Source organism: Thamnophis sirtalis, unplaced genomic scaffold (assembly GCF_051295495.1).
Source record: "Thamnophis sirtalis isolate CommonGarterSnake01/CBP01778 unplaced genomic scaffold, rThaSir2_p1.2 scaffold_3, whole genome shotgun sequence".
NCBI lineage: Eukaryota > Metazoa > Chordata > Lepidosauria > Squamata > Natricidae > Thamnophis > Thamnophis sirtalis.
In genome coordinates, this window is record NW_028261383.1 from 79,843,239 (window position 1) to 79,865,525 (window position 22,287).

The 22,287-nt window shown below is 37.1% G+C and overlaps 2 protein-coding genes across 3 annotated transcripts in view; both read left to right on the top strand.

Moving 5' to 3' along the window:
- The first annotated feature begins 948 nt into the window (after positions 1–948).
- GPX1 (glutathione peroxidase 1) lies at positions 949–4,006 on the top strand. The gene is made up of 2 exons (XM_014053835.2): positions 949–1,267; positions 3,033–4,006. The coding sequence occupies exons 1-2, from the start codon at positions 1,037–1,039 to the stop codon at positions 3,381–3,383; spliced, it is 582 nt and encodes a 193-aa protein (XP_013909310.2). The 5' UTR covers positions 949–1,036; the 3' UTR covers positions 3,384–4,006.
- Positions 4,007–10,228: 6,222 nt separating this feature from the next.
- USP4 (ubiquitin specific peptidase 4) overlaps positions 10,229–22,287 on the top strand; it is a 41,115-nt gene continuing 29,056 nt past the window's right edge. The window contains exons 1-9 of one of the 2 annotated variants that reach the window (XR_015695923.1): positions 10,229–10,412; positions 10,777–10,904; positions 12,878–13,008; positions 15,533–15,659; positions 16,457–16,602; positions 16,949–17,010; positions 18,222–18,365; positions 20,204–20,315; positions 21,733–21,906. Coding sequence is in view for 1 of the 2 variants with exons in the window: in XM_087709280.1 (XP_087565406.1) it covers positions 10,258–10,412; positions 10,777–10,904; positions 12,878–13,008; positions 15,533–15,659; positions 16,457–16,602; positions 16,949–17,010; positions 18,222–18,365; positions 20,204–20,315; positions 21,733–21,906 (1,179 nt within the window). In the remaining variant the exon portion in view is untranslated. The remainder of the gene's footprint in view (positions 10,413–10,776; positions 10,905–12,877; positions 13,009–15,532; positions 15,660–16,456; positions 16,603–16,948; positions 17,011–18,221; positions 18,366–20,203; positions 20,316–21,732; positions 21,907–22,287) is intronic. The other variant, XM_087709280.1, reaches the window with a different exon arrangement.

A 22,287-nucleotide genomic window follows, 5' to 3' on the forward strand; every position in this document is an offset into this window, starting at 1 on the left:
ATATAACATGGTGTTTGGCTTAGTACATTGTCCTAAGCCATTGTAGTTTATGCTTGTTATATATATAAAACAAGATACACACACACACACACACACAATTCTTCCTTTCTTAAGAGTTCAGGGTGCCATGCCCAGTACTTCCTCCTTCAATTGTATCCTCACAACAAACAGTCTTTAACTATAGTGAATCCAGTGAAATGTGGTTTCTTCATACATCATGGTTAAGGTATAGTGTAGTGCAATTTACAAACTCAAAAAGCAAAAAGTCTGAGCAAACAAATTTCTGACCTCTACATTACCAAAGCCCATAGCAAGCCCCACTTATATAAGCCAGGTATGTCACAAAGGCAAAAACGTTTTTAAAAAAGTAAAATGCGTTTTAGATATTTCTGCATTTTTTGAGCCTTGAAATCTGAATCCTTCCAGCCTCTGCCCCCATCAAATATTTACGGCTTTAAGGATAAAAGTGCCAGGAGCTGGATTGTCCCTGGAAGCAAATTAGCAACTAGTGAAAGGTCCTAGCATCGCTTTCAGACTCCTGTATAGTAGTAATCTGCTGCTGGGATTTGCTAATCGACCTTGCAACGACCTTTCCCGAGAAAGGAGCGCCGAGAAGTTGGCACTTGTCCCAAGGGTTTTCAGGCTACGTGACTATCCTTGGTCCTTTTTTTTCTTATCCTTTTTATGACAAAAGGGGGCTGGGAAAGTACTGTTTACCGTATGAGCTCACTTGGCAAGTAATAAAATGGCCGTTTCCTTTATGAAAACTTAAGACTAGGCCTCTTTCAATGTTTTGATTAATTTAAACCAAAGCACCACCGACCGCAAGCACACAACAGCTCCTTTCCATCATCTCTTTGCAAATAATGGGAATCGCGCATGCCTGGCGTTCTCGTAGCGGGAGGAGTAGCTTAAAGTGGCCGCAGCCGTTTCGAATTGGGAGAAAGGAGCGGGGTGGAGCCGACGCTGTGCTTTTAAACGAGGCAAAATTGCGCGTTGCCCGCGCAGTTCTTGCAGGTCCTCCCGTACCGTTGCAATGGCTGGTGTTTCGAGGTATGCGCTGGCCGGCATGAAGGCGGTCCAGCTAGGGACTTCGGAGCCCATTGACCTGGGCTCGCTGCAAGGAAAGGTGTTGCTGGTTGCCAACGTGGCTTCGCTCTGAGGCACAACGACCCGGGACTTCACTCAGTTCCGTGAACTGCAGGAACGTTTCGGGTCTAAAGGACTCACCGTCCTCGCTTTCCCCTCTAACCAGTTTGGTCACCAGGTAAGGTATCCGCGGGTGACAAGCCTTGGGGGCGGAAGAGCTCGTTCCGCTGTTGGTGAAAAAAAGGCAGCCTCGGAGCTCCTTCACTATGGAGTCCCAAGACTCCATATTTCTCTCAAGAGCCAACTGGACTTTCTGGTTTTTCTTTGAAGACCTTTCGCTTCTTATCCAAAAAGCTTCTTCAGCTCTGAGCGAAAGAAGCTTCTTGGATGAGAGCTGAAGAAGAGAGCTTGGATGACTGAGAATCTCCATAGACCTTTCATTGTGGAGCAGTTTTTGAAAGTTGAGCGGGACGAAGGTTGCGTGAATGGTCGCAATCCTAGGCTTGTAGAGGCTCGCTTTAGGAGCGGGAGTGTAGGCTCTTTAAAACATTCCTAGCTGCAAACAAGACTATATGGCCTGTTTGGAGATGTTAGAAAAGTACAACAGTTTGAAGATGGTTTTTTTTTAATTACTTCCGTGTTTCCAGAAGGTTCTGACCGGCTGAGGGTAATTAAAGCCCTCGGATAGAAATAACTAAACCCACCGGTAAATTTACGCAGATATTGGAAGTGGGGGCTCCGTTGCCTTAGCTTCTCTTGGAAAGGCTCGTCCTTAAGGTCCTCTCAGGGCGTGGGAGTTGTATGGTGGGGAAGGGTGTGTGTGACTTATTCTCTGTGATGCATTGAAGTCCCAACAGGAAATAATGCGCAACAATTCAGAGTGGGTGCCTTGGAGAACTGCTTTACACTCCGGAGAAAAAGACATAAACCAAGTGTTATTGCACAATTGCCTTGCTTTCCCTATTAGGATAATTACTCTGAAGTTATGCAATGGAGGGTCTAGTCATTTTTACAATCTTTCCTATTGTACAAATTCTCTAGGGGAAAATGGTTTTGTAGAATTTAGGCTTCTGCAAGTTGGTCTGGGGTAACAAGATTTATAGAAGTTACCAATTATTTGAATTAGAGAAGAGAAAAAAACTGTTTGCAAATCAGTTCTTTCTATGAGATAACAATGTAACTTTAAACTACTAATATCTAGGTTTGATATATGCAGGTTCTTCTTTTGGACTGGAATGAGGCAGGTACAGTGACGAGCAGCCTAACCAGCAATTAAAATATATGCTTCGCAAACGATGAGATATATCAAACTTGAATAAGTTTATAACTCTTCAGAAGCGAACTGTAACCCAAAGATTCCAACCTAAATTATTCCAGTGCTAAATTGTGCTACTTTCTGCAACTTGCCTGTGGAAATTCTCAGTAAAGATTTCTTGTAGCTGCACTAAGAGGAGCATGTAGGAGGATTTATAACAAAAAAAAATGACACATCACTGCAAAAATAGGATCTAAGATGTGAAAGTACATTAATAGGAGCGATGCAGCTAGTAAGGATAGAGGAAAGTCATGTGTTAGTGAAGTTAATACTTAGCAACATCACTTGTATCACTGGAGCAAATTACTTGGCTTGATAGTTTTTCTATAAGTGTGCATAAGGAGTTAGTACTGGGTAATTCAATTGCATTAGGCAGAATCACTAACTGAAATATTGTTTCTGTGCACCAGTTGTTTTCAGAAGCTGCATAACTACCATAACAGATAAAACTTTGAAAAAAGCACTTGTAGGTGAAATAATTGATATTTTCTGGGTAAAAATATTTGCACTGCAGCATAGCTATTAATAGAAGAAAAAGGTGGCTGTATTGTGAAACAATTGGCAGCTCTGCTAATGCTATAATGATCATGTCTGGATGTAAATCATATGCCTTTCTGCCTTGTTACAGGAAAATGCCACCAATGAAGAGATCCTGAATTCCCTGAAATATGTCCGTCCAGGCAATGGCTATGTGCCCAACTTCCCTGTGTTTGAGAAGTGTGAAGTCAATGGGGAAAAAGCTCATCCTCTCTTCAAGTTCCTGAAAGAATCATTGCCTGTCCCACATGATGATCCTGTGTCTCTGATGACCGATCCAAAGTTCATAATTTGGTCTCCTGTGTGCCGCAGTGACATCGCATGGAATTTTGAAAAGTTTCTCATTGGTCGTGATGGGGTGCCTTTCAAACGATACAGCAGAAAATTTGAAACTATCAAGATGAAGGATGACATTGAAAAGCTGCTTCAGCAAAACGTCTAGATTGGACCAGATAAAATCTTGATAAAACTTCCCTACATCTCTGCTTTGATCTAGGTTTTTAAAAGTGTATAATGCTACCCATAATGTAAATTTAACTATAACTTTCCATGTTAAACTAAATTCATAAATCTAGAAAATGTAGAAGATAGTTGCTTTATATATTGTAGCAGTAAAGCTTCTCTGTGATATAAAGTAAACTTATAACTCTTCTTTAAAAAGCTTAAAGATTACTCAGGACAGTCATTGGTCTGAAGTTCATATTATGGGTGTCATTAACCTCTGATGTAGCAGAGAGAAAATTTGTTTTAACCAATCTGCAAATCATTCAAACGAAGGGGAATAGAACTGAAGTGTACTTAGAAAGATTTCTACAATGTGAGGTAGTCTTAAATGTTGTGCTCTTTTCTACATTTCTTGTTTTGCTGTGATTCACTAACTGTTCTGCTGGTAAGATTCTACTCTCCATCAAAATTTTATTTATGATGGTGCTTCTTCTAAATACTTGATAAGCACCTGATGTACTTTTAAAATTTTGCATGTGAAGTTGTAAATTATAGCAAGTAGAACAGTTTGGAATCTGCTTTCCATGCCACCATGCACCAATAAAATCTTGAAACTGTTAACTATTCAGTGTCCCTGAGTGCTTTCAAACTATTTCAGTCTGATTTATGTTTTATAAATTTTATAGCCCATCCAACCTTGAGATTCCAGGCAGCCATATAACAGTATAAATATCAGTTAAAATTGAGGAAAAATAACAGATTCTGTAAAACATTCATCTGAAGATGAAAGCCTGGGGGACGAGGTTTTGATAGCTTCTCCCTCCTAGCTTTTATAAGGTACTATAAGACTGGGTACAGAGCTCCAGAGAAGTAGCCCCTGAGAGGAAAGATCTGCTTCATTCACATCCTGTTAAACATTTTTTGGGGGGTGGGGGTAGTGTACCTCTCAGCAAGATATCACTGGTTGGGCAGAGTTAATCTTGAAAGTGATGCCTAATACAGCTGTACTCTTTACAGCTGTAAAGAGTTTTATAGGTGATAATCATTCTGAATTCTCTCAGCCCTTGGAAAGAGGCAAGGGCAACCTTGTGAAAACCTTGTCAAGAAAACTGGAGATTTGTCCAGACAGTTGCCAGGAATCAAAATCTTATTTATAGACACATATAATCACCTTATAGGAAGTAGTAGCAATATATACTTGATTTTGGCTGACCAACCTTTAAAATCCAAGAAGAGATGGACCTATGAATACTGCATTGGAGATTACCAAGCAATTCTAAAGATATAGCCTAAAGAAGAAGGTCATAACAAGCCATTTCCATGTTCCAATAAAGTATCAGTGACTCTTCAGCTCAAGAGTATTTATCATCATCATTTACAAGCAAAGTATAACATTACATGCAAAACTGAAGCAAATAACTAATAGCAACTCCAAAATCCACATAAATCAAAGGTTGATCAAATTTGGGAAATTATAGTTCTAGGCAGCAAATGAGTTTCTCTGGAGGGATAGTTTCAAAATGTTCAAAATATTAAGGCAATTGTTTGTGGTTTACACAACTAGTTTGCAAGAATACTAGCTTTAAAGCAAGACGGGTGGCAAATTTAATAAATCATCTACTACTACTACCTAACACTAAATATTTTAGGCACCATGTATCATGAGACATCAAAAGATCTCTCAAAATAGGAAATACAAGATCACATTTCTTGGCATAAGAAATCCTAAGACATAAGGCAAAAATGCTGAAATGTGAAATTTGGTGGGTTTTGTGATGACTACATTTTTTATTTTGTAAATAATGTCAATGCCATTCTAAAATATATGAAATGATGACTGCAGGTACTGCATTACAAATTCCTACCATATCAGGTATTACAAAGGACTTTAATGAAGAAGAATGGTGAAAACAATTATCTTCAAACTTTGAGAATTTATGGCCTTCAGGAAATTAACAGGGCCTCTCCCTACAATTATTCTGTCACTGACTAAGGAAAAGAAATATTAGCTGTAGTCAAGCATCAGATGGAGGGGAAGAACAAATAAGTTCTCCATCTTGTATTTGGAAGAGACATTTTAAATTGGAAAGTTCATCATAGCTTACAGACTGCTTGTGTACTTAAGCAAAGATGGACATTTTCATATAATATGACTGATTCAGGTAAGTAATTTACTCAATGTTCTTATAACAAAGGAAATAAAGGCTGGATTAGTTGTAAAGTGATAATATTTACAGCATTTTCTTTTTCTGTCTACACTACTACTAAAGCAAGACAGTTAAGTGAGTTTTGTCTTATTTTACAACCTTTCTTATCATGGTTGTTAAATGAATCACTGCAGGTGTTAAATTAGTAACATGGCTGTTAAGTGAATCTGGTTTCCCGATTGATTTTGCTTGTCAGAAGGTTGCAAAAAGTGATCACATGACCCTAGGTAACTGTAATAATCATAAATATGAGCCAGTTGCCAAGTGTCCAAATTTTGATCAAAAAGGCTATAACTAGTAAGTGTGAAAAATGGTTATGAAGTCACTTTTTTCAATGCCATTGTAACTTGGTCACTAAACAGAAAGTTGTAAGTCGAGGACTACCTGTATGTCTATAAGTGGGACAAATGATGTGTCATAGAGCAAAACCTTTTTAACCAAGATACCTGAAATGAAGTAGTTAACAGAATGCATCCAAAATCCATGATTCCTGTGGAACTGAAATTTGGCAAATTTTATAAAATATTTTATGACATAATACAAAATATCTTAAGCCTTTAAGATATGCAAACTTCAATTCCTAGAATTCCCCAGCCAATCAAAATCAGGAAGTAATAGCCTGCCTAACATTTATTTTATTTTATTTTTTTATTTTTATTTTTTAAAGAGCCGAGGTGGCGCAGTGGTTAAATGCAGCATTGCAGGCTACTTCAGCTGACTGCAGTTCTGCAGTTTGGCTGTTCAAATCTCACTGGCTCAAGGTTGACTCAGCCTTCCATCCTTCCGAGGTGGGTAAAATGAGGACCCGGATTGTTGGGGGCAATATGCTGACTCTGTAAACTGCTTAGAGAGGGCTGAAAGCCCTATGAAGCGGTATATAAGTCTAATTGCTATTGCTATTATGACTCCATTTGATGAGTTTATTTTTTTAATACCTTTTTTGCTGTACACCGCCCAGAATCATTTGTAAGATGGATGGCCGTATAAATTTGATAAATGACAAACATAGCTGTTGTCCAATAAATATATTTCTGATATATACAGAGCCATCAATACAGGATAGAAGACTATCTAAATTGAGTAAATGAACAAGACAAGCATCAATTTCCTGTATTGATTACTTTGTTTATATCCTGCCTTGAGTTATTTTTACAAATATATTTATTTATAAAATAAGGCAAAAGAAAAAAATAGCATTCTCAACATTAATGGATGTTTGCTTACTATGCTATCTGGTTGCCACCTACTGATCATATTTGCCTGACACACTACTGTAAACATATCCAACACACCTTCCTCATCAAACCAAAGCAACAGCCCTATGAGACTGGTTAGGAAAAAGTGCGGCTGTATATTAATGGTTTAAGCCAATCATACCATAAGAACTATGTCTTTCAACTACCTGGCTTAATGTGCTTTGTGCACATGGCAAGTACAAAAGAAAAAGGCAAGTGTACAAGTCATAGGGCATATTGGTTAAAGCACCAGGTTAGAAATCAGGAGACTGTGAGTCCAGGTCCCACCTTAGATATGAAAGCCACCTGAGTGATTTTAAGCCAGTCGTTCTCCCTCAGCCCAACTCATCTCACAGGGTTATTGTTCAGGATAATTGTTTAGGAGGAAAGAGTATTAGATATGTTTGCTGCCTTGAGTTATTTATAAAATAAGGCAAAAGAAAAAAATAGCATTTTCAATATTAATGGATGTTTGCTTACTATGTTACCTCGTTGCCACCTACTGATCATATTTCCCGGACACACTACCACAAACGTGCTAGCCAAGTTTTAGACAAGTGTGTTATGCAATCCATATCCTGTAATTAAAGGCTTGGGGTTCTGAAGAAACTGTAAATAACTGCATGGGTTAATTATAAAACCTGTAGTTAAGTTAAACAAAGAATCATATGGGAATAAAGCCTATTTATTCAGTCAGTCGGTCAGTTTCCATAAACTGCCTATCTCAACCAAGTGACACTACAGTAAACCAAGAAACAGGGCCCTTAACACACTCAGAACCTCAGGCCAGGGTACATAGCCAGTTTTTTAGAGTCTTGCAAAAGACCGTCAGGGTTGAGACATCCTAATATCCAAGGGGGGAATATTCTACAGAGAATGTATTTTTATTCCACCTTTTCATGTGCAACTCAAGGCCACAAACATACTTAATGTATGTATATTTTCATGCTTAAGTGAGGCCTAGAAGTCATGGTTTTCCGGCTTCTAGATCAACATCTTCATCGCTACGTAAAACTGGACCATAGTTATCTTTGGGTTGTTCGCGCTTTTCACCAATCACGAGGACATCGAGTGCCTAACATCACTTGTGCTGAATTAACTGAAAAATGGAAAGTCTATAGATTTTTTTCAGTCATCTAGGTCATGGCTGTCCCAAAGGTGCTTATTCTGGAGGCAACTGGACTTTCTTGTTCTTTGAAGACATTTTGCTTCTCATCCAAGAAGTTTCTTCAGCTCTGATAGGATGGTAGGGAATGGAAGGATTTATGCTCGTTGCAGACAGCTGGTCATTTGTATCCCTTTAAAGAGTTGAGGCCACTGGGAGGTTATCTGTGTCCTCAGGGTCACCTGAGTAATGCTAATTGTTCCTGTATTTTTTTTTAAATGACTGAGGATTTCTACAGACTTTTAGGTATGCAATTTGGGATGAACACCCTTGGAATGATGTGGGGAGTAGGAACGGATTTCCAAAGTGCTTCAACGACCCTCTCAAACAGCGGTTCTCAACCTGTGGGTCGTGACCCCTTTTGGGGTCCAATGACCATTTCACAGGGGTCGCTGAGACCAGTGCAACTCTAAAATTTAGACTCCACCTTGCATTCCTTGAAATCCCCGCGGATGGGCTCCAGAATGGCCATGCAGAGCATTGCTGCAGCTCCACACCGCAAAAAACATAGGTGCACGTGCACACCCCATACAATTAGCCTCGGAGACTTCATAATGGAGGGAAAGTGTTCCTGCGAGAGAGGAAGGGGCTTAGGTCCTGTTCCAGGCTGTAATTGTGCAGGGCGTGTGCACGGCTATGTTTTCCACACCGCTGCCAAGTACTTTTAACTATACCTGTCATCAAGAGCCAAGCTCAGGAGCCTGAATTGGCCCCATTCACACAATGAAAACCTGCTTGTTAAAAGTACCATAAGCCATGCACAAAGGGAAAGAGCAAAAAAAATGCAATGTAAGATAACAATTTAAAAAATGATACAAGTGGAATTATTATTAGAAATAAAATGTAACAAAATGTAACAAAATATAACAAAATGATATGTATGAAAATATAAAGTTGGGTTTCCTGAAATGCCATTCCAAGAACCCATCAGAGAAAGTAAATAAGCAAGGGCAACAATGGAAAGGAGGAAAAATGAGCATGGAAAGGAAGAAAGGGTAAAGCAGAGGGAGTAAAAGAGGGGAATCCAGAGTAGGAGAGAGGGTAAGAAGGAGAAGAGAGGAGGAGGGGAGGAAAGAGGGGAAGAAGAAGGGAAGGAGAGGAGGAAAGAAGGCAGAGAAGGGAGGTAGAGAAGATAGAAGGAGCAAGGTTGTTGCAAAATAAAATGGGGTGGCAAGAAAGTGACCCAAACTGTAGTCTATATATTTGTAAGAAAATAATGATAAATGATTAATGATGATGATATAAGTAATGGTAATTATAAGAGTGTATATTTGTGAATGAACTTGAAAGAGAAAATAAAAAACTTTAAAAAATAAAAATAAACAATGCACGACGTTTGCCCAATAAATTAAAAAGTTTACCACCACCACCAAGGTTAAGAGCAGTCCTGCAAACAACCCCAAACCAAGTTGAAGATCCATCCCGGCAGGGTGAGCAAGTTTGTGAATGCAGCTGCAGGCAACTTAGTTAAGGAGGCTGTGGGAATAAAGCCTCTGTGTGTGTGTGTTTGTGTGTGTGTGTTTGTTTATGTATGATTGTATAGGTTATCCAGCCACAAGGATGATTCTTTTCAGACCCAAAATTTAGCAGACAAGATGTTGGCTGCCTCTATAAAAAATGATGTGGAGACTCTAGTGTAGAAAAAGTGCAAAGAAGAGCAACCAAGAGGATTAGGGGACTGGAAGCTCAAACATATGAACAACAGTTGCAGGAAGTGGGTATGTTTGGTTGAATGAAAAGAAGGAGGTAAGGGTGATATGATAGCAGTCTTCCAATATCAATATCTACATTACGATTCATAACAGTAGCAAAAGTACAGTTATAGAGTAGCAACGAAATTTATGGTTGGGGGTCACCACAACATGAACTGTATTAAAGGGTCGCGGCATTAGGAAGGTTGAGAACCATTGCTCTAAAAGGATGCAAATGACCAGCGGTCTTGAGTGAGAAGCGAAAAAGGCCAGTTGCCTCCTGAAAAACCACCTTTGACTCAAAAATGACGCGACGGAGGCGAGGGCTTTCCAAAGTGCGGGGCGGGAAGCCCCCACCGCGTCCCGAAAGAACGAGGCTAGCTTCCGTTACTTGGAGAGAGACAGAACGCCGTCCTCGAGCCTCCCGGGTTACGCAACCAGGCCTCCGCCCCGAAGAAGGATCACCTTCCGCGGACGTCGCCTGACCGACGTTCTCAACCCGAACAACGTCGCGCCTGCGCAGTGGCCTTTCGGTGCGCTCCCCAGCGAAGAGGAGGCATTTCCGCGGTTGAGGATGGCCGGCCGGCCGGCAGGGCGCACAGTCATGGCGGCGGCCGAAGTAGGATTAGAGGGCGGAGGAGCCCCTACTAGTTTAAGGCCGGAGGCCGCCATGCAGCGCGCTGAGCTTATGCCACTTCTGAAGACGGCTCTGCGGCCGGGAGAATCCTGGTGAGCCTGCAGCCGGGTTGGGGGCCAGCGGCGAGAAGGAGGCCGCGAGGGCGGCTTATTCCCGGCCCGTCCTCTGGTGTCAGGTTCAGGGCAAGGCCGTCCGCCCCCCCCTCCCTCCGTACTCCCGTCCGCCGACACTGTGGCCGCTGATTTCTGAAGGAGGCCGCGTTTGAGGCGGGCGCGGGGGCCGCCTTGGAGCGCTCGGTTTCTGTTCCGAAAAGGTCTCGGAAGCCTCAGCTGTTCGTTGATGAATCATTCTCGTGCTTCCTTCGCTCCTTCGGGGTTTTTTGGTCCCCCCCCCATCTTCTCTCCATCTCTGGCTTTTGGTTTTTTTTAAAGTATATATATCTTGCTTTTGTGGCAGGTATTTGATTGACAGTCGGTGGTTCAAGCAGTGGAAGAAATATGTGGGCTTTGAAACTTGGGATTTGTACAACGTTGGAGAACCCAACCTCTTCCCAGGACCAGTTGACAACTCTGGACTTTTTACCGGTAAGAATTACCCAGAACTGATTTTGAAAAGCACTCAAAAAGGGGAAGGCAGGTGATCCTATGACAGTTTTGCGTGCATTAGATCCTCCTGCAGTTAAAACTAGTTAAAATGTTCTAATGTTTACTAGACCAGATACTAACAGGGACAGATAAGAAACTAATAAAATATATAGTTATTAAGTATTAAAATGGAAGATGAAAAATGAAAGGAGACAATGATAATATGGGCTAAAAACTTTGGACAGGTAACTGGCAGAAATTATGGCATAGGAATTAGAAATTAACGATGTCAACGGCATATAAAGAAAACTTACATAAAATGTTTTATAGATGGCACTTCTCACCCTCAAGATTGGCAAAGATGTTTAAGAACATGTCAATTAAATGCTGGAAATGCCATCAGATACCTGGTTCGTACTATCATATGTGGTGAACATGCCCAAAAGCAAAAAAAAAAAAAAAAAATGGACAAAAAACCTTACAGATGATAATGTGATTAAAAAATATTAGAATGTGCAGAAATGAATAGATTAACATTTGCAATTAAGGAAAAGGAACAAACTGAATTATTATAGGGAATTTATTTTATCAATGGTTAGATAAGAAAAACAGAAATTAGAAACATAGAGATATAAGAAAAAGATTAATGAAATAAGGGAGATTGGTTAAAATAGAGAAGTAAATATTATGATTACTATTTTTATTATTGTAGAATTAATATCAGTGTAATGAATATTGTTGTAAACATTATGATTACTATCTTTCAAACTATACCAAGACAATACACTGTTTAATTGAAAATGAAACTTTGACATGTTAAAAAAAACTATTAAAAATGTTCTAATGTTTGAGAACAGATGTGATTTTTTTAATGTGGATATGGACCAAAAAACCTCACTTTGAGTATGTGGCAATTATAATTGACCTTGAAAAAGCTCTGAAAGTTTTCTCAACCTTAAATAAACATTTTATCTATGGCTTCCCATATAACTTTTTCTTTCTTATCATTTCATTACTCTAAGTTATGCTAAGAACTCAAAACTGAATTGTTGATGCCTTTATATTAGCTGTCTTAGTTTGTATAATGCCTGCTTGAAAAAAGGCAAATCTCTCTACATATCTGCTTTTCCTTTTTCTTTTTTTGTACTATTGTTTTTTACCTCAAGGTGGGTTTCTATTGTAGCACATGAAGTGTATTTATAAATCTGAGTTCTCCCATTATAGATACAGTTCTGAAATAGAAATATCCATAGTATATGATGGATTCAGTAGTACATACCAATTCATTACAGGTCATCCTTGACTTAGAGCCACAATTGAGCCCAAAATTTCAATTAATAAGCAAAGCAGTTGTTGTGGGGTTTGCCCCATTTTATGACCTTTTTTGTCACAGCTGTTAAGCAAATCACTGCAGTTGTTAAGTGAATCATGCAGTTAAGTGAATCTGGCTTCCCCCATTGACTTTACTTTGTTGGACACCAGCTGGAAAGGTTACAAATGGCAATCACATGACACTGGGACAGCTGTCATAAATATATGTCAGTTGCCAAGTGCCTGAGTTTTGATCATGTGATTATAGGGATGCTGCAGTGTGAAAACTGGTGATAGGTCATTTTTTCAGTGCTGCTGTAACTGAACAGTCCCTAAACAAATGGTTATAAGTTGAGGACTACCTGCATAGATTAAAATAATATAGTAATCCTCACTTAACCCTAATTGGAACTGAAATTTATATCATAAGCAAGAAGTCATTAGGCAGCAGCTGTCATTTTTTGCACAGGAAATCATCACTTGCACCACTGCCCTTCCTTTTCAGCTCCATCATATTATCCTCACCCTGGCTGTTGGGGGCAATTAAATATTCTGCTGGTTCTTTAAAAAAAATTTTCTCTGTAATGTAGTTTGTGTCGAGATTTATTTTGATGTAGTGAATGAAATAGCCCATAGTCCTATGTCCCCCTTTCTTTTTTTAGATTCAGAAACTCAAACTTTAAAAGAGCACCTCATCGATGAATTGGATTATGTACTGGTTCCTACTGAAGCTTGGGATAAACTAGTAAATTGGTATGGTTGTATGGAAGGACAGAAGCCAATTGTGAGAAAAGTAAGTATTTGTGTTCCTTGTATCTCCTAGGCATTTAGAAGATTATAGAGAAGGCTTTTTTGCATATTTATAGAAATTGTATACATTTTCTCTAAGTTTGTCAGAGGAAACACACTTTTAAATTATAAATAGCACAACTGATCACATGTAATGTGAATGTAAATTGTAGTGTATTACACTTGGATGTAAAATTGAAGAACTGAAATGGAGAAAGCTGCCTATTTTCACACAATAGCTAATATAAGATATAAAAAAATTCAGTGCTTATATCTTGTATATTTAGTTATTAATCTAAACTTCAGAATTAACATAGTGAGGTCCATTACATACTTACTTCCATCTATTGTATATGAAGCAGAGTAAACACATTCATGTAAGGTAATAGATTTTTTTTTTAAATCAAAGATGAAGAAAAGTTTAAAAAACATTCTATTACCTTACATTAATGTATTTTTATATTCTATTGCATGTTGAAGGCTTGCTTTATTTTAAAACCCTAATTCTGAAGCCTTTTATATAGAAGTATTTTAATGGCTTGAAGAGTTAGTTGACTAAATTTCCACATGTCATTGGATTAAAATTGGTTGTTTTTTAAAATTTTATTAAGTCTGTCCCAATATTTGAATGTTCATACTTCATAATTATATGTTTGACATCTGTGTATTAAAAGGAAGGGAAATTTGAGGAATGTGGGAGCATATTGATTTTAATTTGTAGCTTCTTATTAAAGAGGGCTTAATAAAATGGCAAGATGCAACAGTAAACATGGGAGGAACCAGGGACATTCAATGAAAACTTTGAACAACAAGTAAAGAATAATATGAATATATAAAATATTAAATCAAATTCCGGTTGACATGCTTTTTGTCAATTGCAGCATAATGTGGAAGAAAGTAGATGTTCCTCTAATGAGTCTTCTAATGAGAATTTTGCACCATGGATAGCCCAAGAGAATGGATACACCCTTAAATTGCAGTTTAGGGGGCTAATGTCTGTACCTCTGATATCATTATTTTTTCTTTGCATTATCTGAGTTCATAGCATGGGATGCCATGCTATTCTAATTTAGTGCATGGACTAATGCAGAAACTGTGGTGAAAATATTTCAATTCTACTATCGTATAGAGAGTGCCAAGAGACAGCGTTAAGACGTTTTGTGCATTTGGCATTCACACTGATTATTTCTCCCTTCCACTACCTTGTCTGCTGTTTCCCACTGTGCAGTTTTTATTCTAACTTTGAACGCTTTGCCAGCCTGGCAGGGTGCTTTCTACTTTTTGTATGTATCTTCTTTTCTTCTTTTTCTCAGCTTGCATAATTGGACATGACAAGTGTCATGGTAGCATAGTAGTCAAATTACAGCTTAAGGCACACAAATATGATTAGGTGCTTTCTTGCTGTTGCAGTTCCTCTGTCTGCTTTTTTTTAATCCAATATCACAATTCTGATGTTAAGGAATGCTGCACTGTAGCATCCTCAAAGACATGTGGAATATGCAGAGTAAATTTTGTTCCTGATATTGTCCATATAGTATTTCATTGTTTCCAAGAGCGTATCTCTATTTTTGTTCAAGTATGTGGAGAATAAGAGGATAGGTTTTGTTCTGCTTCAGGCTTGGACAGAAAGTACTATTTCAGGGTGTCTGAAACATAAACAGATGGAAACTCCTGTTATTTGTTCATCTCATTCCACTGGCATGTCCTCTAAAAGGCTCAGGAAGATTGCTCTTCTGGTCTTCCTAGGTTGCATGCATGTCTATTCACAGAAAACATGTCTCTTGGAGAGCTAACAATCTCCTTTACACTCACATACTTAAAGAGATACCCTCAAATCAGATGTATCCAGCCATCAGGAGGCTGCAGCTTCCTCAGGGTTTCAGGGAGAGGTGTTTTGCAAGTTCCCCTTCAAAGCTTTTATACTGCCCATAGAGATTCATTGGCTATAATCAGAAGTTGTACTTATAATTTAACAAAAGTGTCATAAGCATGACATGGGGGGCTATATAAATTAAAATTTAAAACTTCCAAAAACAAAACTTAGCTCTTGATTGTTGAGGTCTTTGTTCTCAAGTGGAATATTTTCTAACTTCCCTAAACAGATCAGGAAAAGTAAGAAAGTTTCTGTTTAGGGCAACATGCAGAAAACCTTTCAAATTGAGCATTTTCAAATGTGAGCCATGTTATTTCAGATGCAAAAATGCCATTTTTGTAATCACAGTGGGGCAGTTTGAATTTAAAGCAATTCAGAGTGTGGGTATGGATAAGAACAATCAATGCATGTGGGTTTAAAATGTTTTGTATACTACTAGTTCTTTTTTCATTGCTCATGTCTTGCCCTTAGTTCTAAATGAGTCTGTGTTGCCACTTTTCAATTTTTTGACATAAACATAAAATGATTATATTTATATTTTGACATAAGACTAGGTTGATTTATTTATAAGCACAAATATAATTTTGACTGCAGATAAAGCCCATGATCTCATTCTTTTTGAAACATACTTTTATAAGTGATGTTTTTTAAATAGGTTGTGGAGTATGGATTGTTTGTTAAGCACTGTAAAGTAGAGGTTTATCTTTTGGAGTTGAAGTTGTGTCAGAACAGTGATCCTACAAATCTTGTGGATTCTTATTTCAGCAAAGCAGATACGATTGGTGAGTATAATGCATGATATTGAATTGTAAAGTTTAAGAATTAAATTGGACAATTATATTTTTCTGTAAGTCTTATTTTATTTCATTTCATTTCAATTCAATTTTATTTGGCACCTGCAGTGTTCTTGGCAAAGTTTTGTGGAAGTCGTTTGCCCTTGCCTTTTTTCTAGGGCTGAGAGAGAGTGACTGGAAGGTCACTCCGCTCACTTCATGTTTAAGGCAAGACTAGAACTCATGGTCTTTCAGTTTCTAGCCCAATGCCTTAATTACTGCACCAAATTAGCTGTCTAATTTTAATTGACTGCATTAAATATACATTATTATGGTTGTTTTTTTAAACTCATTTTTGAATTTATAATATTCCAAATATTTCCTATCTTCCATATCTATAATGAACTTTGTATTTGCCCTTTTTCATATAAAAATCCTGTTTCTAGACAATTATACTTTGTAATATGCTAGGTTCTGTTCCAGAAGCCATAACTTCATTTTTAAACCAAAATGACTCATACTTTTTGCTCAAATTTTTATACACACACACACCAAAGGCAAATAGGATAGTATGCAAATATGTGTAATAACATATGTGTGTGTGTGTGCCCGCACATGCACATACCCCAAGAGCAATTAGGACAATATGAGAATTACCCAAGCACTTTGTGCATGCTGAATCAGAAATATATTCATTAGATTAAAAATAATAATCCAGATGAAACATGTGCCATAGAATAAACCAGTTTATGTACTTTTAATAAGCCATTACAGCCTTCCATGTAATTATATGTTTGTTTTATCAGCTACTATTGAAAAGGAAATGCGAAAGCAGTTTAATATTCCTGATGGTACTGAAGTCAGACTGTGGAACAAATGTACAAGTAATGCTTATGAACAATTAAGCAAACTCGATAGCACCGTACAAGATGCAGGACTCTATCAGGGACAGGTAAGAAATCAAGATATATTTTTGTTTCTGGGGTTACTTAAACAGATTGCAATTTCTAGGGTCATAAATTTTTACAAAATATTAAAAAAAAAGATTATGGAGTAGTGTGCATTCTTCTCTAGTAATATTCATATGGAAGGTTACCCCTCTGAAAATCAGGTCCTATGTGACAGCTGTTGTGTGATAGTATGGTTGGAGTGACCTGAAAAAGTTCATTGAAATACTATATGTAGGTGCTAATTTTTAAAATAGTAGCTGCTTGTTTCAGGATTGGGAATGATTTAATTGGGCTCCATGTAGCATTAGTATTTTTGTATAACACTGTTGACTATTTTTATCCTGCTAGGTAGTGTTGATAGAAATGAAAAATGAAGATGGTTCCTGGCCTAGACAATCTTCTCTGACAAAGTAAGCATTTCTCTTTCACTTTTCATGTTCTGTGGCTCAAATAAGTGTTTGCAAAACCTGATTGCCAAACCAAGGTTGCACATTGCATTATGTAATCAGAACTAATGAGCTCATCATTTAAATATGTGAATTAATAATGTACTGTAACCACCTTAACAGAATCTATTTTGGTTAGATTTATTTTAAAGTCAGTAATAAATCTGACCTAAGAAGCTAAGAAATTCCAATAATACACAGCTCATTGGTGATTGTCTTGGTTAGTCATTGTTTGCAAATATGGTAATAAATGGAGTAAAAAACTCATCATCTGGTCACTGTGGCATTTATGAGCCTGACATTTATGAAACCTATTAGGAGCTAGTCACTTTTAGGCAGTAGTGGAGGGCCTGGAGGTTTCTAATTAAGATTACAAGGCTGAGCTTGGTAACTTGAGGTTAGGGCTATTTTTATGGAAATGCTGGGAGAAAAACAACTCAGGGAGAGATAACTTTTTAAAGCAATTTCTCTACATTCAAGACATAAAAAGATGGAATTATCAGACCCAGGACACAACAAGAGAATTTTAATTGACTGACATGGCAGCAATCCATGATCTTCAGAGTACCCCTCTCTCAGTCACACGTTCGCTTAGCCGCCATTTTACTTGACAACAAAGTTGTTGGAATGGATTGAGGTCACTAAGTGAGGGGAAGGTATTATATAGTAATTACAACTTTATTTGGTAACATACTATGAAATAATTTTGTTTGGAGGAAGATTATGTAACTATTCATTTCTTACATTTCTGTATTCTAAATAAAACTATGCATCTCACTATAAGTGATCCTCTCAATTCTAGTGATTGAGAGAAATTAAAATATTAGCTTTTAAATTTCCATCTTTCAAAAAAAATATAGTTTCAGATATAAAACGTTATAGCATCTAAAGGTTGAAAATACACAGTTAGAAATTTTTACTGGAGTTAGGTTTCTTCATTAAGAAAAATAAACATTCCGTTTGGTATTAGATGGTTGGAAAAGTTTCTATGTGAAAAGGATTGATTCAAAAATCTAGAATATCCTTAGCTATCTCTTAAATTTGATTCCTTGTCATACTTTGTCCTATTGTATTAAAAAATACAGAAAAAATAAAATAATGAACACTTATCAAAACCCCAATTCCAAAGCCAGTGTTTAAGAAATTATGAGTGCTACCTTAATGCCTTTTCCTAGATCATGTACTGCACCTAGCAGAAATCTAGCTACCTCTTCAAAAACACCAACAAGCTCTTGCTCTTCAGTATCTGCCTCTTCAGTCATTACAAATGGTGATAGCAATAACTCCTATGGTTTGAACTGTTCCAGCCTTGGTAAAGGGTAAGTAAGAATATTACTTCTATAAGTATTTTAAATACTAGAGCCCTCCTTTATTATATAAGGTTGTCTCCTTTAGGAAGTCTTAATCCTTGTACTTGCACACACAAAAAAGCCAGTATGTTGTAGTTAAGATGTTGGACAAGGAGCAGGTAGACCCAAGCAGTAGTCTTGCCTTAATCCTGAGGACTAAAGGGGTGATCTTGGCCCAGGCACCCCTTCTTTGTCCATAAATCAGTGTCAGTTTCCGTGACAGGTTGGCTGATAAACAAAAGCCCTTGTTGCATCATGCTTTGGTAAGCTTTACTGTAAGAAGTAGAGTTGGGGAGCATTTACATGTTATAAGAGGATGATGATGATGATGATGATGATCAAGAACAGCAGCAACTAGGCAAATACAATGAAAAACAAGTGGAACCTGCCACCATGTGTGATACATGCTAAGAGCAACAGCTGCATTTTACACAATGTTAAGGTAGAATATTTTGGCTTTGCTCTCAAAGCGCTGTGTTTCTTTGCCAGGTACTGGTCTATTAAAAGAGAATCAATCTGTCCCTTTTCCCATAACTACCCTGTTATGTAACAGCTGATGACAAAATGTAGTGTAATAGAGCTTTCCAAGATCAGCATGTGATTGGATGAAGTGGGAAGTATAAAGAAAATCTGTGCTTTGCATTTGATGGCCATGTGAAAATCCCGAAACAGGAAAGGGTTGGGAAAAAGTTTTTGCTTGAACCCTTTGTTAACAAATTCAGAATAATTATTTTTAATATATTATAACTTTAAACAATACAAAAAATAAAGATGGAAAGACACAATTGAAAATATTCATGACAGATTAAAAAATAGACAATCCTATTTCAATACAGGAAAACCTTCAATAAACCCCTTATAAACAATACAAATTATAAAATCAAAAATTAATTGAAATTGCTGATAATATTAATGTAGAAGAATATACATTTTGACATTCGCTTGTTATCTGCTTAATCTTTTTTTCTCCAGAAAAATTGGAGCCTCCTATTTTTTTCCAGTAGGAGACGCAATCATTTTTTTCCTAATACATATTATTTTATTTTAAAATTAACTTTATATTACGTATAAGAAAGGTGCTACATTTGTTAAGGTTCAAAAAGATTAGCTCCATTTTCTACAGTTAAAATCTAAACTAAATTGCTGCAATGCACTTGTTCTTTTTTTTTGTTGTTCCTTGTGTGTCCAATCATACTTGGCCAATAAAGAATTCTTTCTATTCTATTGTAACTATTAAGAATATTTTTCAGTTTTCTGTAACCTGTATAAATATAGTCACTGTGTTAGTTTCCATTTTGTTTTTAAAACACTTCAATATGCTGAACTTTATTTTTAAGGCTTAGATCTGAGCTTTGTGTACTTGAAAGGTTGCCTTTATAACGTCTTTTGACAAGGACTTACTTTAGATTTACCTTTGTTGAATTTGGAGCATTGCTTCACTTGGGCTCCTCTCATTGGGCACTGCCTTCTTGGGTGCTCAACACTAGTCACACTAGTTCACATTAGAAGGTGGAAATAGTGTAATGATGGGACTTAAATGGTATTTTGATATTTGTTTAAAAAGTATGAAACATTTTAATAAAATCAATTAATTGGTGTAGGTTTATTAATGTAAATATGTGTCTGCAGAATGAAATGCTTTTGTTAAAAGCTGTACATCCCAATAGTCATTTGTGAGAGCTGCATCTAAAGAATTGCTTTGATTTTGTATAAATTTATATACTAAATAATTCTAATGCTATGTTTTTGGGTTTTTTGAAAGTCCTATGGTGCATTAGCACGCTGTGATGTGCCTTTTCTTTTTTCAGGGGCTCGAGCTTTTCTTACAGTTACAACAGCAGAGAAAGTCTTCAGTCACAGCCTGGACTCTGTGGGCTCAGTAATCTAGGAAATACATGTTTCATGAACTCAGCTCTACAGGTAGGGTGGTGGTTAAGAACATATAAGGATAGACTTTCTGTTCAGGCTTTATATGAAAATTTAAATTAAAATATGGGTTGGTAACCTGCTTTTCTAAAGCCTTTTACAACCCTCAGCCTAGTTTCACAGAGACTTCATAGAAAGAATGTCTCCAGTCTGGTTCCATTAATCCAGCTTGATGCTAATGAAATGAAGTCCTCAGTGAAACTGTTCCTCGTCCCAGTTTTGCAATAAATAAGTACTGTTAGGCTCTTCAACAGTTTGAAATTTGACATAATCATTTATTGGATGGGATAGGAACATGGAAAGTGACTTTCCCATTGTCAGAAGGTCACAAAAGGGATCATATCAACCCCAGACACTGCAACATTCATAAATGTAAGTCAGTTTGTTCATCCATGCTACTGAGCATTGTCTCTGCTGCTTGATACACAACAGTTCCTGGTTTTCAGATACATTTTCCCCAATCTGACTTGGTGATTTTCTGTATTGAACCTAGAACTCTTTCTGTGTATAGCCTGTAATTCTAATACAGAGCTTCAAAACTTTGCTCTCAGATTTGTGAGTAATTAATCTTTATACTTTTATTTTTTAAAAAACAACTTTGAAACTATTTTTACAGGTAATCCTCGACTTACAACAGTTCATTTAGTGACCCTTCTAAGTTATAATAGCACTGAAAGAAGTGACCTATGATTGTTTTTCACTTACGACCATTGCCACATCCCCATAGTTACATGATCAAAATACACACTTTGACTCACTGACTCACATTTATGGCTGTTGCAGTGTCCCAGGGTCATGTGATCCCTTTTTGCGACCTGACAAGCAAAATCAACGAGAAAGCCAGATTCATTTAACAATTGTGTTACTAATTTAACAACTTCAGTGATTCACTTCACAACTGTGGCAAGAAAGGTCATAAAATGGGGCAAAGTTCACTTAGCAAATGTCCCATTTAGCAAGAAAACTTTTGGGCTCAATTGTGGTCATAAGTCGAGGACTACATGTATTTTAGTTTCTCTATAACTTAAAGTAGTTCCAAAGTAGTTTGAAACATTGCAGTATTTTAAATGGTTAGTTGGCCTTTGGTTGAACTCTGATTTATGTTCATTTCTCTACATTATTTATTAAGAAATTTCATCCTTTAAAATGTACATTTTTAAAACGGTCTTAAAAGATAACAAAACCAAGCAAGTGGGTAGAAAAATATTAAATATAAAAATAAAACAGTCCAGCTAAATAAATGGTTTGCTTTATGGTCTCCAGCAATATCCATACAATTCCTAACTAATTCTTACATAATTTTCTAAACAGCATTCTCCAATTTTAGCAAATTTTAATTATATGGGGTGGATTATAGTGGCTATGGGTATCATTCTCTCACATAATTCTTTCCTCTGAATGTTTTTTTTAGTGTTTGAGTAACACACCTCCCTTGACTGACTATTTCTTGGAAGATAAATATGAAGCTGAAATAAACCAAGATAATCCTCTGGGAATGAGGGGAGAAATTGCAGAAGCATATGCAGAACTCATCAAGCAAATGTGGTCTGGCCGGAATTCTCATGTAGCCCCTCGTATGTTCAAAGTAAGTGTAATATTCATCACAGTTAAGTGTTGTGTCTTTTCTAATATTTTGTATACTCTATAAAGCTTTCCTGTCTATATAGTATGTAGTATAAAGCTAAGCCTTTTCAGTAGGAAGCCTAAATTGAGTTTAAGATAATTGCAAGAAAATTCCACGTGCAATAAGTTATGCAGATTGGAAAATTTGTTTTCATGAAGCAAAGGCAGAGGCATTAGGTCACATAGGTTTAGCTGAGCCATTCTGAATTTGTTAAACTAAAATCCAGAACATTTTGGTTGTTGTTGGTTTTATCCAAATAAAACTTAGAAGTATCTTACAAATGAATTGGATAATGTTAAACTTCTTAACTTCTTGCTTTTGGTATCTTTTATCTTCCTTTTC